At 35.1% G+C, this 13280-nt stretch overlaps 1 protein-coding gene across 8 annotated transcripts in view; it reads right to left on the bottom strand.

The window, feature by feature from the left end:
• Positions 1-13280, bottom strand: part of EPHA6 (EPH receptor A6) — a 1012702-nt gene that overhangs the window by 932816 nt on the left and 66606 nt on the right. For 7 of the 8 annotated variants that reach the window (XM_079766996.1, XM_079766992.1, XM_079766995.1 and 4 more), the window contains exon 2: positions 1853-1917. The exons of the other annotated variant lie outside the window; for it this stretch is intronic. In XM_079766996.1, the coding sequence (XP_079623122.1) occupies positions 1853-1917 (65 nt within the window). The remainder of the gene's footprint in view (positions 1-1852; positions 1918-13280) is intronic. 8 annotated transcript variants of the gene reach the window in all.

The following is a 13280-nucleotide window of genomic DNA, read 5'->3' on the forward strand; positions in this document are numbered from 1 at the left end:
TCCCCTCTTCTTTCTCTCTTTCCTCTTACTGACCCTTGGCTGGTGTTCAAAATACACATCTCAGGCTAGCAGTTTATTTACCAAGGAGAGAAAATAAATCTAAATCAATTTCACAAATATCACAAATAAGTATTTGGCCTTCCATGAAGTTGCTGATGTTCCTCTCTGTCAGCGGTCCCAAGGTAAAGATACAGGCCTCAGAGTCAGAAATAGCTTATTTTTAATTAAAGACCATCATTCACTATAGGGAATTGTGAAAATAAAATGTAAATTTCTTAATGCAGTATCTGGCAAATAGAAAACTATGAGTAATACCTATGATTAAATCATCACAAGAATGATATCAGTAAGTGTACTTGTAACTCTGTAAGTCCTGTGTCCTAGTTACCAGTCTGCTCAGAAATGTGGCCCGACCAAGCCAAACACAATCACTACAGCAGGGGTATAACTCCTGATCCCCACATGATTCTTCGGCTATGACTATATGAGGACAGTAATAATAGGATCTCTAACGTTTTCTGTCTCTTTTTCCCCAAAAATAAACATTAGGGCTTCTACATTAATTACTTATAAGTTATTCTGTATAAGAACTGATAAAGAGATATTATCTTAGAAGGTTTCTAGGAAAAAAATTTATTTACTTCTCGAAAGTAACTGTGATAAATGTGACATACTTGATACACGCAAGAAATACTGATGTTTATTCATTTTAATGGAAAGAAGACAATGAAGTTCGTTGAAGAATAATCTTAATTTAAAAATATATTTCTCATAAATGATTTGATAAAGTACTCACAGAATAAAAAGAAATTTTCATAAATAAATAAATAAAATCAGTCTATAAAACAAAAAAACAGCTTGTTAATCAAAACAGGAAGAGTTAACTCTTCATACGAATTTTTAGAAGAAAATACACATGTTTAATAATTAACTGTTGATATAAAAAGTCAAATTCAAGCAGCAATATTTGAATGATTCTAAAGTAATAAAACCTGTTTGGGTCAACTTCTTTCAGATTTAAATTTGTAGATGTAATGGAAGAAGCCATGTAAAATTATCAAGAATGTGATAAATGAGAAAAAAAATAAATTTTAAGAAAAGCTAACCCATCTGTACCTAAAGACAGTTGACCACCTCCGTTATTAAAGTTGTTTAAACTGACAAAACTAACAATGCACAAAGCTTCACAAACCACCCTTTTATTTTAGCTTAAAATAAAAATGTAGAAACATATTGCAATGTGAAAATAATGCAAAATACATCAAAACATAAAAATCAAGTAAAATAAACTTAACTAAAATAATGTTAATACCTGAAAAACTGTACTTTGTAAATTATACATCCTAGTATTTCAAAAGGAACTACTTATAGATTAAAAACACAACACCACCTAATTATAATGTATCTTTTTGTCAACTTCAAAAAATACAGTAGACTCATAGCTTCTAATAAAAACCAATTTGTTAATATCTGTGAAATCCACTTATGTTATAGTAATCTAAAATTTGTTTATGCACAAATACTCATTGAGGTTACCAAACTTAGTAACATATATACAGAAAAATGTCTTAAATATACAAATAGAAATTTATTTCCAAAGAAAATATTTATGAAATATTCTAATATTACTCTGTATAAACACTATGTTAAAGAACAGTTACTAATTTAGAAGAAACAAATATGTTTTACATATTATTCCCACTTCTAATTGTAATTAATCTCATCTATGTGATTTAAGTTATATGCTAAAATGTATACCACATAGAGTCCAAAAATCCACCATTCCTTTATATTACAACAGATCCTAAATATCTAACAAGGATGAAAATTTTTAAAGGATATTCAAACTTACCCCATTTAATGGATATGTTTTCCATCCTAGCTCTCCCAGCACAGTTGTTGTATCAAGCAACACAACTGCAATTAAATAAACAAAAAACTTGCATAAATATCTCAAATCTTACTATTATTCACTACATTAGCTTTAGTAAGTTGTATTATTTTAAATTATACCTGGTATATACTAAGTATTTATAAGTAATGATAAAATATGTGAGGTGGTTATAAGTTCATTTTAAAATACCGTATTTTCCGGCGTATAAGACAACTGGGTGTATAGAAGATTTTCCTGGGTTAAAAAGTCGTCTTATACACCGGAAAATACGGTATGTAATTTGCGTATATCAATGCTAAATGAAACAACTTAATAACAAAGTCATTGTTAATAGCTGTCTTCCACATCTACACTAATAAAAGAGTAAGATGCAAATTGACCATACCTTCACGACACCCACCAGCCAATCAGGAGTATGCAAATTAACCCAACAAAGATGGCAGGTTAATTTGCATACACAGGCGCCAAGCAGCCAGGGGCAGAGCAGGAAGCTTGCGTTGTTGCCATGGCAACGACGCAGGTGTTCCACACCACCCCAGCTGCTCTGGGCCTCTGGGCAGCGTGGGAAGGCGGAAAGGTGGCTTCCGGCCAGAGCGAAGGCGGTGCCAGCAGCCAGGGGAAGAAAGGCCCATTCTTGCACGAATCTTCATGCATCGGGCCTCTAGTAGAAGCACAGAACAGATTGTGGAATCTCAGAGGGAAGGCAGGGGAGGGTGGATGGGCAGGAAGGGATCAACCAAAGAACTTATATGCATATATGCATAACCCATGAACACAGTCAATACTGTGGTGAAGGCCTGGGGCAGGGGGTGAGGGCAGACTAGAAGAGGTCAAAGGGGAAAAAGGGGAAACATATGTCATACTTTCAACAATAAAGTTTTAATTAAAAAATTAAAAAAAATAAAATAGCCATCTTCTAAAATTTATAAAATAACCACCTTTGCTTCTCTCTCCTTTCATATATGGTCCTTCTATACCACATTAAAAAAAAGAAAGACTGTATTGAAGCAGGCTTCTCTGTTTTCTTTCTGTGTTATTAAATGCCCTTACTAGTATATATTATTGGCAAAGTATGAAAACAATTCTTATGAATAAATCCGAGATCTTTAAAGCATAGATTACATTGTTACTGTATTTGCCAGATAGTATACTTACTACTGAGTGAGGCAAAAACAAAAATAAAAACCACACATCATTTTCCTAACCAAAAGTAATTCATAATCTGATGTAAAAGGCAGATATGCAAACAAATAATTAAAATATATTCTGTTAAATTCAAAACTAAACGACTGACTATATAATAGCCTAGCAATTAAGTAGGCTAAAGGCTGGCAGGGCAAGTCTCAGAGGATTTAACAAAGGAGATGCTATTTGAGCTGGGCTAGGATGAGGGGTCTTCATCAGATGTGACAAGCAACAAATATTTGTTTTTCTTTTAGAATACCTTCTATAAAATAACTGAGCTATAACTTGGTTCTCAGTTGTTGATATGGGGACCAGGAGTGGGAATTATTTCCAGGGAAGAAGGAGGACAGAAATGAGGGAGGAAAGCAACAAAGATTAACTGGGGAGGAATTTGCAGAGTGTACAGCAGGTAAATGCTTGGGGCCCATGATTCAGCAGATCTTTATTTTTAACTACTTACTACCTCCAATTCTGCCAGTAGGCCATGGACCACAGTTTGAGAAACAATGCTTTATCATCTCATTATGACTTTTAGACTTTATCTAGTTAAGAAAGTGGAGTTTATTTGTTGCCTTTTTGTCATTTAAAAAATATCATTAGGAGTACATTATTTGGTATCTGCTGTTTAGTGTCTATTGTAAACATTCTGTCATTTTTCTTATTTGAATCACTATGATACGTTGATTGATTTAAAATATGAAACCATGTTTTAAATTTCTGGGATAAACTCTATTTATTGCAGAATATTCTTTCAGTACTATTAAAATCTATTTACTAAACTTATATAAAACTGAGCTGTAATTCCTTAATTCATTTTTACTGTGGAAAATCTCAAACATATTTTAACATGAGAGGCCCGGTGCATGAAATTTATGCACTGGGGGGTGGGTTTCCCTCAGCCCAGCCTGCACCCTTTCCAATCTGGTACCCCTCGGGGGATGTCTGACTGCCGGTTTAGGTCCGATCCCTGTGGGACATCCCTCTCACAATCCGCAACTGCTGGCTCCCAACTGCTCACCTGCCTGCCTGCCTGCCTGCCTGATTGCCCCTAACCGCTTCTGCCTTCCAGCCTGATCACCTCCTAACCACATCCCTGCCAGCCTGATCGATGCCTAACTGCTCCCCTGCTGGCCCAATCACCCCCAACTGCCCTCCTCTGCAGGCCTGGTCCCCCCCAACTGCCCTTCCTCCCATGCAGGCCCGGTCACCCCTAACTCCCCTCCTCTGCTGGCCTGATCGCCCACAACTGCCCTCCCCTGCTGGCCATCTTGTGGTATCCATCTTGTGACCACATGGGGGAGGCCATCTTGTGTGAGGGTGTGATGGTCAATTTGCATATTACCTCTTTATTTATATATGATGATTATTATATAGGATGTAGAGAAAACAGTACATTGGACCCACATGTAGTCATCGTTTGGCTTCAATAATTACCAGCATGGCCAATCTTACTTCATGTTTACATATTCTCCCACTCCAATATTTCTTTGAAGAAAATTCCAGAAATTATATAATTTCATCTGTAAAAATTTCAGTATTTCTACCATAAATATTTATTTTATATATAACTACAGTATCTTAATAAAGTACTATAAGTAGTAATTCCTTAATGTCATCAAGTAGCTAGTGTCTCAACTTCTTTTAACAAAAATCAATATCTAATAAGTACTACAAATGACAGTGAATGGACATTCCTTTTAAAAATATTTTTTTAATCAATAGATTTTCCTATTACATTTTTAGATTTATTGAGGCATGATGTACTAATAATAAAGTTCACCCATGTTAAATGTACGTTTCTATGAATTAAGACAAAACCCTACATCTATATAAACCAACTCTGTAATCAAGCTACAGAATACTCTCATGACCTCCAAAATTTCCCTTGTGGTCCTTTATAGTGAGTCTCTTCCCCACCAAGCCCCTGGCAACCACTCATCTGATTTCTGTCCCAATGGTTCTGCCTTTCCCAAAATGTCAAATGAATGAAATCATATAGCAGATAGTCTTTGAGTTGTTGTTTTTTTAATGTTAGCACAGTGTATGTGAGATTCATCTAGGTTGCTGTATTAATAGTTAAGTTCCTTTTTATTGTTGAAAAGTATTCTACTACATGGCATTTCCTAATTGATAGACATGTAAGCTATTTGCAGTTAGAGAATTATAAATAAAGCCACTGTAAGATATCATTTACAGATTCTTCTAGGAACCTATTCTTTCTTTTTTCTATGGTACATAGAAATTACTGGGTTTTGTGAGGAATACTTTTTTTTTAAGTGTCATATTGTAAAATGGCTATAAAGTTTTGCATTCCCATTAGGGGGAATATGTTATTTTCCTATTGCTCCACATCCTTGGTATTATCAAGTTTTTGAGGCATGGTAACACATGTGCAACAGGATCTCATTGCTTTAATGTTTCCCTAATGAGTAGACAGTTTATCTTTTTCATTACTTGAAATCAAATTTACTAAATAAAACAAGGTTGTTTTGTCACACTTTCTGGATTTTCCTAATCCTAACATATCATCGAAAGGCTTCTCCACGTCCTGTATTTTCTTTAAAGATCTATTTAGTGGCTTGATCTGATTCAGGTTCCATTTATTTTTATACCTCATAAGATTACTTTATTAGTGGTGTTTCATAGTCTTTATACCAGAAAACAGGGACAATATTAATTTCCACTAGGATCATTGAGAAAAAACTCTAGAACCATCTTGCATAGGCTTCAACTGGACAAAAATAATTTGATCATAAACAAGGTTAATGACTGGAATTAAAATATTTCAAATATGTTTAAATCCATGCATTTAGAAGGGATTTTAGAGACAGGGCAGTGAGTCTTAGGGAATAAAGAGGGTCCATGGGTGATGAATGCATATGTGAAGGGCAGAAATAGCTCCAAGACGCCAAAATGCTTATCTTACTTGTACAGAGGATAAAGAAATGCCACAGGATAATGGGGGAGGGGAAGGAAGACACACATTCACAGAGGATAAAAAAAGGTCACAAGGTACCAGGAAGAGGGAAACGTATTTTCACAGAAGATAGAGAAATGTAGCAAGATAAGGGGGAGAGAAAGAAGGAGGCACCACCTGGGCTTTGAACTTTGAAACTGATATCCTTCAAAAGAGGGACTAATTAAGAAAGCACAGGGTCGTAAAGTGGGGAATGGGTCCAATTAGAAGGGAGCATAGATAGACAAAGAACTATAGCCTTTTTAAACCTGGAGACAGAAACTCAGACAGATTTTAGATTTTTTATTTTTTCCATTAGAGAGAAAGAGAGCAGGTTTTTTCTGCATTTGGGGACCCCTCCCTAGAGAGTCCCATTTGGAGACCCCTTACATGGGAAAGTTTGTATATGCTTTCAATAAACTTCCACATTTTTATTAAAGAAGCCTTTAGTCCACGAGTTTATTCTTCAAACTTCGTAAGGCAAGGACCCATGGAAGAATCTGCACCCTGAACCCCACATTTCACATTCATAATGATAAAATATACCATTAATAAATTTTGCAGCATACTAGGAAGCCATTATTTATATAAGTGGTAAGTAATCTGAAAAGAATAAAACACTTATTTTGCTTTTTCTTTATGAGCTACTTCTGAATAAGGAAATAAAGGAACATTTTTGTCATTGAAATGTTTCCTTTAATAAATGAAGAAGAAATGACCAAATTAGTCTATACCATTTTCTACTCTTAATAAATAAATATATTTAGCTAATGGTTTCCAATGACTGCTGACCTCCATCACAAAAAGATAATAGCAGACACAAGAGGCTAGAGCTTTATAAAAGGCTTTTTGTATAGTTTCATCTACTTCATATCAACAATAATTCTAACAAGCCTAGAAGTAACAGACAGAAAGTACACAAAGGATGATATATAAGTATATATCATATGTGTACACACACACACACACACAAATATACAAAGATACAAAAAATGATATCTGATGGCATCTGGGATCATCCACAGTAACAAAAACAATCTGAAATATTTGAGAAAAAAGCTAAAGATACTATAATAAATATTCAAAACCATAAACTTACCTCATTATCAAATAAAAGTTATTTTTATTTTTGGTATATACTATTCAGAAGTACATCATACCATTATCTACTTTGGGGGGTCATGAAAGCTTTGTCATTTAGTATATTAATATATCTGGAATACAACATTATTTCCCTAGTAAAAAAATGATACTAATCATAATCAATTTAGAAAAGACTTTCTGTATATTTTTCTTCAGTAATATCTGCATTATCCTATATACTGTTGTTTTTAAACACCCAATTTACAGATGAGAAAACTGAGTCTCAGGGGAGGTTAAGTAATTTTTCTGAAAATCACTATGTAATAGATTTGGATTCCCACCATTTAAACCTAAACCTTTTTTTAAAAAAAGTGTTGTTTTCTTCCTGCTTTAAGTTTGAATATAAAAATTTATTATTTGTTTTCTTTTTAAAAATTTTTTGTAGGTGCAGAGAACCATCATTTCTTTTTCTAATTGCAAATTTTCATAAGTTTTCATCCAAGTTTTCGCATTAATGGTTTACACAGAAAAATGTATCATTACTATATACAAAACCTGCCATTTAACTTAAGGGGTTTTATTAAGTAGAGTGTTCAAAAATCTAAAATATGAATTGAAGCCCATCAAGAGAGATTTGTTTTTTGTAAATTGCATGTAGAATTTATACTGATTAGTTCATATAAATATTTTTTCTAAAACATATTTAGGCTATTTGGTTCTCCAAATTTATAATTTGTAAACTGTATTAATTTCAAAACAAACAAAAAAGGAAAACATGTAAATACCTGCAACACTGTAGATCCTTAGGAAGAATATTTTTGTTTCTCAGTTTCTTCAAGAAACAAAATTTACATAATTGCTTTATTTTCTTCATTAAACTGCAATCATGCCTTTTAAAAATTTAGTAAAGTTTCAAATTTGTATTCCAGACAAATGAATTATACATTTATACTAGAATAAAACTGAGGGATTTTGAAAACTTTAATATCATTACATGTGATAAATGTTAAATTTTATCATTTGTTTCATAAATAAAACCCCCACAAATTCAGGTTTCCCAGGAACATTAATTGCATTAATCCCAGCAAGGTGAGAGCTCCTCCTGCTGGTTTTAAACAAAAGTTATCTAGTCCCTACCAGAGTATAAAAATGCTGTAAACCAAAAGAGGAAAAAAAAATTATAATGTAATGACATTAACTTCAGTAAAAAGTCAATACTTTTTAATGGCATACTTCTAAATATAACAAGATTAACACCTATTATTTATTTAAAGAGTATAATGAAAATATATTTATTCATATCATAATAAATGAGAAATCTGATAAACCAAAAAACAAATGCAAGTAGTAGTGCATGTGTATGTGTGTTTCTAAATTTAACAAGACACTATTTGAATGTCATCTTGTTTAGATTCAGCTTTAAAATGACATTCAGATGACATTAACTAACCTAGTTTTTATATAATTACGTATTTTTGATTGACAAAAATCAAAGCTTTTATTTCCAGATCTGTAGATGATGATACAGTAATATCAATATTGAATTCCTAAAAAATCAAACATATATTGTTTTAAATAACTGTAATATTATGTTTATCTGTGGTGTGACCTTCTGTGTAATATTATGTTTATCTGTGGTATGACCTTCTATTTTTAAGGCAACATTTTCCAAAAACGATAACTCCTTCTTAAAAATAAAAAAAAACTATTTTTGTCTAGAAACGGAGATCAATATTTGTTCATTAGGTGTACTTATAGCATTTTATTTTATTGTGGCTTTCTTATTCCTGTTGCTGCTTATTTTTAATATAGGCATTGTTCATAAATAATATCTCTACCACATGAGAGTTTGGAAATCCTACTGGAAAGATAAGATAATATGAATATAGTGATGTTAAATAGATTTCTCAAAATTAGAAAATTAAATCGAGTCTGAAACTTTTGAACGCATACTCTTCGGCTTTCTACTCTCCTAGAAAATATTTTCAGAAAGCATGTTCAAAACTGTCTCTGTCTCTTCTGGAACACATATCACTCCTTTTTAGTTCTTATGGAAAAATAAGCTATGATAACCAGAAATTATTTTTTTTCACTATCACCTTAAATAGAGCAAAAGAGCAAAAAGTTCAACATAGTTTGCTATTTAGAAGGCAAGATATACCAGTAAGTAAGAACTGCCACTGAAAACCTCCAACCACTGAATGGTTAATAGCTGATTAAAACTAGTAATGTTCATCCTCACTTCCACGCCTTCCTCTTTTGCTCTAAGAACTTCTACATGGTTCTCCTGCTTGACACTGCTTTATTTACGTCAGCCTCAAAATCACTTCTAAAGTCTGCAGTGAGACAGGTCTTAACACAGAGACCTAAGGAGAACCCAGGTATGGACCACAAGGCCAGTAAATGATAGTGACCTGAGCAAGGTCATTAAGCCTTATCAATGAGTCAGCTCACAAGTCAGTTATCTCCCCTCAAAATTGTTCAGTTATCTACATGGTTTAAAAAGAAAAGAAAAAATCTGGTGTGTTTCTAAGTGATACCTACATTTTCCATTTGGACATCTTCAGCACTTTGATCTTAAATAAACCAAGTAATTCATTTAGAACCTGTATTATTTCCATTTGTTTCAATTACACAGAGTTTAAACAAATAAAAAAGTCTATTTGGCTTCAGTCTTAGATTTGCTAATCTTATCTTATCTAATAATAGACAAACATGTAAATTGACCATACCTCCGCTACGCCACCAGCCAATCAGGAGTGATATGCAAATTAACCCAACAAAGATGGTGGTTAATTTGCATACACAGGTGCCGAGTGACGGGGGCGGGACGCTTACGTCGTCATGGCGGTGACGCAGGCGTGCTGCCCTACCCCTGTCTCTCAGGGCCTCTGGGCAGCGTGGGAAGGTGGGGCCAGAGCGGAAAGAGGTGGCTCCGGGGCCTGAGCGGAAAGGGGCTGGGCCAGAGTGGAAAGGTGGGGCCGGCAGCCAGGGAAAGGAAAGCCCATTGTAGCACGAATCTTCGTGCACTGGGCCTCTAGTATTTAATAAATGTTATTTTATCATGTCTCACAGAAACTCACAAAACTTATTAGATATGCCCATTTAATCCTCACCCTAGGATATGTTTTTTATCTCTTTAGAGAGTGAGGAAGGGAGAGGAGAGAGAGAAACATTGATGTGAGAGAGAAACTTTGATCAGTTGCTTCCTGTATGCATCCAACCGGGAATTGAAGTCCAACCTGGGTATGTGCCCTAATCTGGAATCAAACCCAAAACTCTTCAGTACATGGGATGATGTTCTAACTAACTAAGCCACACCACCCAGGGCATTACATATATCCCTTTAGCACAAACCTCTTCTCCATTACTTACATAGCATCAGAGACGCTTCTTGCCATTCTAGTTTTCTTGTATTTCTCACTTGTCTTCCTTCCATGGGCTTTGGACACTCCCTTTTTTTAGGGTGGGGGATATTATGAAACTCAAGGTTTTAAACTGACTTAAATCACTGTTTTAATGGCTCTAGGGAAACATATTATGACTACTTATTTGAAAGTCTTATCTATATATATATAAAAAGCCAGCTACACCCACTGCGGCCAATGAACCAGCCCGATCAGGGTGTGGGGCTGGTAACCAACCTCCCACGGCCCCTCCCCCGAGCCGGCCCCTCCCCCAAAGGGCCCCCATCACCCCGATCAGGAGCAGGGCCGGCCAGCCAACTGCCTGTGGACCCTCCCCCAGCCAGCTCCGCCCCCGATTGCTCCCCCCACACCAATCGGGGGTGGGGCTGGCTAGCCAACCTCCCACAGCCCCTCCCCTGGCCACTGGACCCTGATCAGCCCCATTTGGGAGAGGGGCATGCCAGCCAATTGCCCGTGGCCCCTCCCCCCAGCCGGCCCGGCCCTGATTGGGACAGGCTGGCCAGCCAACCTCCCGCCATCTCCTCCTCCCAACAGGTCCAGCCCCAATCTGCCCCGATTGGGGCCAGGCTGGCCGGACCCCACCCGTGCATGAATTCGTGCACTGGGCCTCTAGTCTACAATATAATGGCCATCTCAATACAAAACCATTTCTATATAAAGGAAAAATAATCTTAAAAAATATTAAATCCTTATTTTAAAAAGAAACAATAGTGGCTTTGCACTGGGAAGAAAAAATGACTTTTACTGGAATCTAAAAAAGAAAATTATATTAGTAAAAAAAGAGTAATTTTTTCCTTGAAAATTTAAAGGAAATTTTTTTTCCTACAAATTTTTCCCCCTCCATTACACTTATATGGACATAATGAAAATAGTTTTTACCCGCCTTTATAGACCTATAGAGTCACAAAAAAATGTTCCTGTATTTTACATTAAGATATTTTGACGTATTTCAATAAATATTTATTGCATCTGTTATATTTAAGACTATATTAGCTATTTCAGGGTACAGAAAGCTTATAAAATACAATGTCTACCCACAAGGAGTGCCTGGTGTCATGTTTTTTTTTCACTCCTACTCTTAGGATTGTGTGTCAACCTACACACCATAGTTTATTCAAACATAAAAATAGCAGAACAGATTAAAATGCCCTGTTTAGAGGGCTCTGACGAAGAAATGCTGCAGCTATTTAGTAGAATGTGTAGAACTAAATTGCTGTTCCAGAAGGGCAGACATCCAATAGCACATCAACATCACCATCAAAACTGTCAGTAATTGGACCACTTGTCTCGGTTTTTATAGAAGTGCCAAAGAATGAATAGACTGTAAATGCATCCCAGTAGTCAACAGGAAGGGGAACAATAATTTTCTACCTGAAAAATCCTCTCCAAAATAATCCCAAATTCAAGAAATCTCTGCTAAATTTGCCATGATAGTGTTTCATTTAGAGTGGGAGATTTTTTTTTTAAAGTTTAGGTAAATATTATCAGAAGTAACCAATTTTTAATTTTTTTTTATTTCTATTGATTTTTAGAGAGAGAGAAGAAAGGGAAGGGCGAGAGAGCATGCCACACTTTTTTCTAATCTAAGATTTCGTCATCAGAAATTTAAAAAATTATCAAGTAAAAACCTTAATTGCTTTGTCATAATTTTGAGAGAAAAAAAAACACCACAAAACATAGTAACTTTGAAAGGATAATTTTATCCATTTGTCCATTGAAGTTATGGCCAAATCAAGGTACAATTATTAATATTACTTTAATTTAAAAATTAGTCCTGCAACATCATATGAACTAGATCATCAAGGTCAAGGAGTGTGTGTGTGAGTGTGTGTGTGAGTGTGAGTGTGTGTGTGTATGTGTGTGTGTGTGTGTGTGTGTGTGTGTGTGCATTTAATGAATAAAATGAATAAATGAATGGAGTGCAAGGAAAGTAGCCATGGCAAGAAACTCATATCTTGGGAAAAAACATTCTTAACCAACTTTTAGTGTAGGTTAAATGGGAAGGCAGGCACTAGATGAAATTTAAATGTCCATTGTGCTTAGTTTGTAATGCAGAAGGTCAAAGGCTATTCACATATGGTCTCTCTGAAATGTGGTTAAGGGCAATGTGGTCTTCAGGGAAAAATAAAATCTAAGTAGCAACTTGTTTTGAATACAGAATGGAATATAGGAAGACATTTCTGTACCTTTTAGGGTCCTCTTCTCTTCACATTGGCCACAACTCTTTCATCAAGATAAGCTCTCAGGCTACCTGCTGTCAGCCTAAGCTCTGTGCATCTACCCCCGTCTCTAATAGAACACAGTGGTCAAATTACCATGTCTTATCTGCTGCCCCATTGAAAGCATCCATCAAATCCAGAAATCATCTTAGTAAAATAGCACACAAATGAGTTTATGAATACTCATTTCTCCTTATTCCATCTTGCATTATTTATTTCTTTATCCAAGTTAAATTTGAATTATAGGACCCTGCAGGTGATAGTGACTTGGGACTCTCCTAGCATACCTAAAAATCACACCACATCAGCAATTCTTCATAGAACTACATTGAAATATAATTTGTAAAATTCCAACTTTTATTTGTCCATATAAATTACTCCCTGTTTTACATTATATCTTCTATTTAAATCCTATTTGCTTTTTAACATGGCTACAGTATTATGTGCTTGTGTAAACTTGGCCAAGTCATAACTCTTATTCTACCAGTTGTTTGGAGTTGCTCTGCCCTAAACCA

The sequence above is a fragment of the Cnephaeus nilssonii genome (genome assembly GCF_951640355.1).
Source record: "Cnephaeus nilssonii genome assembly, chromosome: 3".
Lineage (NCBI taxonomy): Eukaryota > Metazoa > Chordata > Mammalia > Chiroptera > Vespertilionidae > Cnephaeus > Cnephaeus nilssonii.